The sequence below is a fragment of the Corvus brachyrhynchos genome, unplaced genomic scaffold (genome assembly GCF_000691975.1).
Source record: "Corvus brachyrhynchos isolate BGI_N302 unplaced genomic scaffold, ASM69197v1 scaffold96, whole genome shotgun sequence".
NCBI classification, from domain to species: domain Eukaryota; kingdom Metazoa; phylum Chordata; class Aves; order Passeriformes; family Corvidae; genus Corvus; species Corvus brachyrhynchos.
This window is the reverse complement of record NW_008238370.1, coordinates 157,993-158,437: the sequence shown is the minus strand read 5'-3', so window position 1 is coordinate 158,437 and position 445 is coordinate 157,993. Positions and strand designations below refer to the sequence as shown.

The window sequence follows — 445 nt, the reverse complement described above, 5'->3', positions numbered from 1 at the left end:
ATCATGCAGGCCCTGTGGCTCTACATCAAACACAACATGCTGCAGGACAGCCACGAGAAGGAGTTCATCAACTGCAACCGCTACTTCCGCCAGGTACCGGCGCGTTCCCGCCTCCCACAGCCCCTCCAGGCTCTGCTTGTGCCCCTTCCCCGGGCTCTGGCTTGCAGCACCAGCTTGGGGATGCCCCACCTGGTGCACAGGTGAGGGTGCCAGAGGCTCTGCTCTGCCCCCCAGATCTTCAACTGTGTCCGAATGCGCTTCTCCGAGATCCCCATGAAGCTGGCGGGGCTCCTGCAGCACCCGGACCCCATCATCATCAACCACACCATCAGGTGGGGGCACGGCGTGGGCACTGCCCCTGGGGGCTCTGCAGAGTGCACTGGGCTCTGGGCACTGCCCCTGGGGGCTCTGCGGGGGGGGCACTGGGCTGGGCGGTGTCCCCCCG

General features: G+C 66.1%; 1 protein-coding gene across 1 annotated transcript in view; it reads left to right on the top strand.

Annotated features, from left to right (window-relative positions):
* Nucleotides 1–445, top strand: part of SMARCD2 (SWI/SNF related, matrix associated, actin dependent regulator of chromatin, subfamily d, member 2) — a 12,706-nt gene that overhangs the window by 10,190 nt on the left and 2,071 nt on the right. Inside the window, exon 7 of the mRNA XM_017736293.1 lies at nt 235–332. Coding sequence (XP_017591782.1) covers nt 235–332 — 98 coding nt within the window. The remainder of the gene's footprint in view (nt 1–234; nt 333–445) is intronic.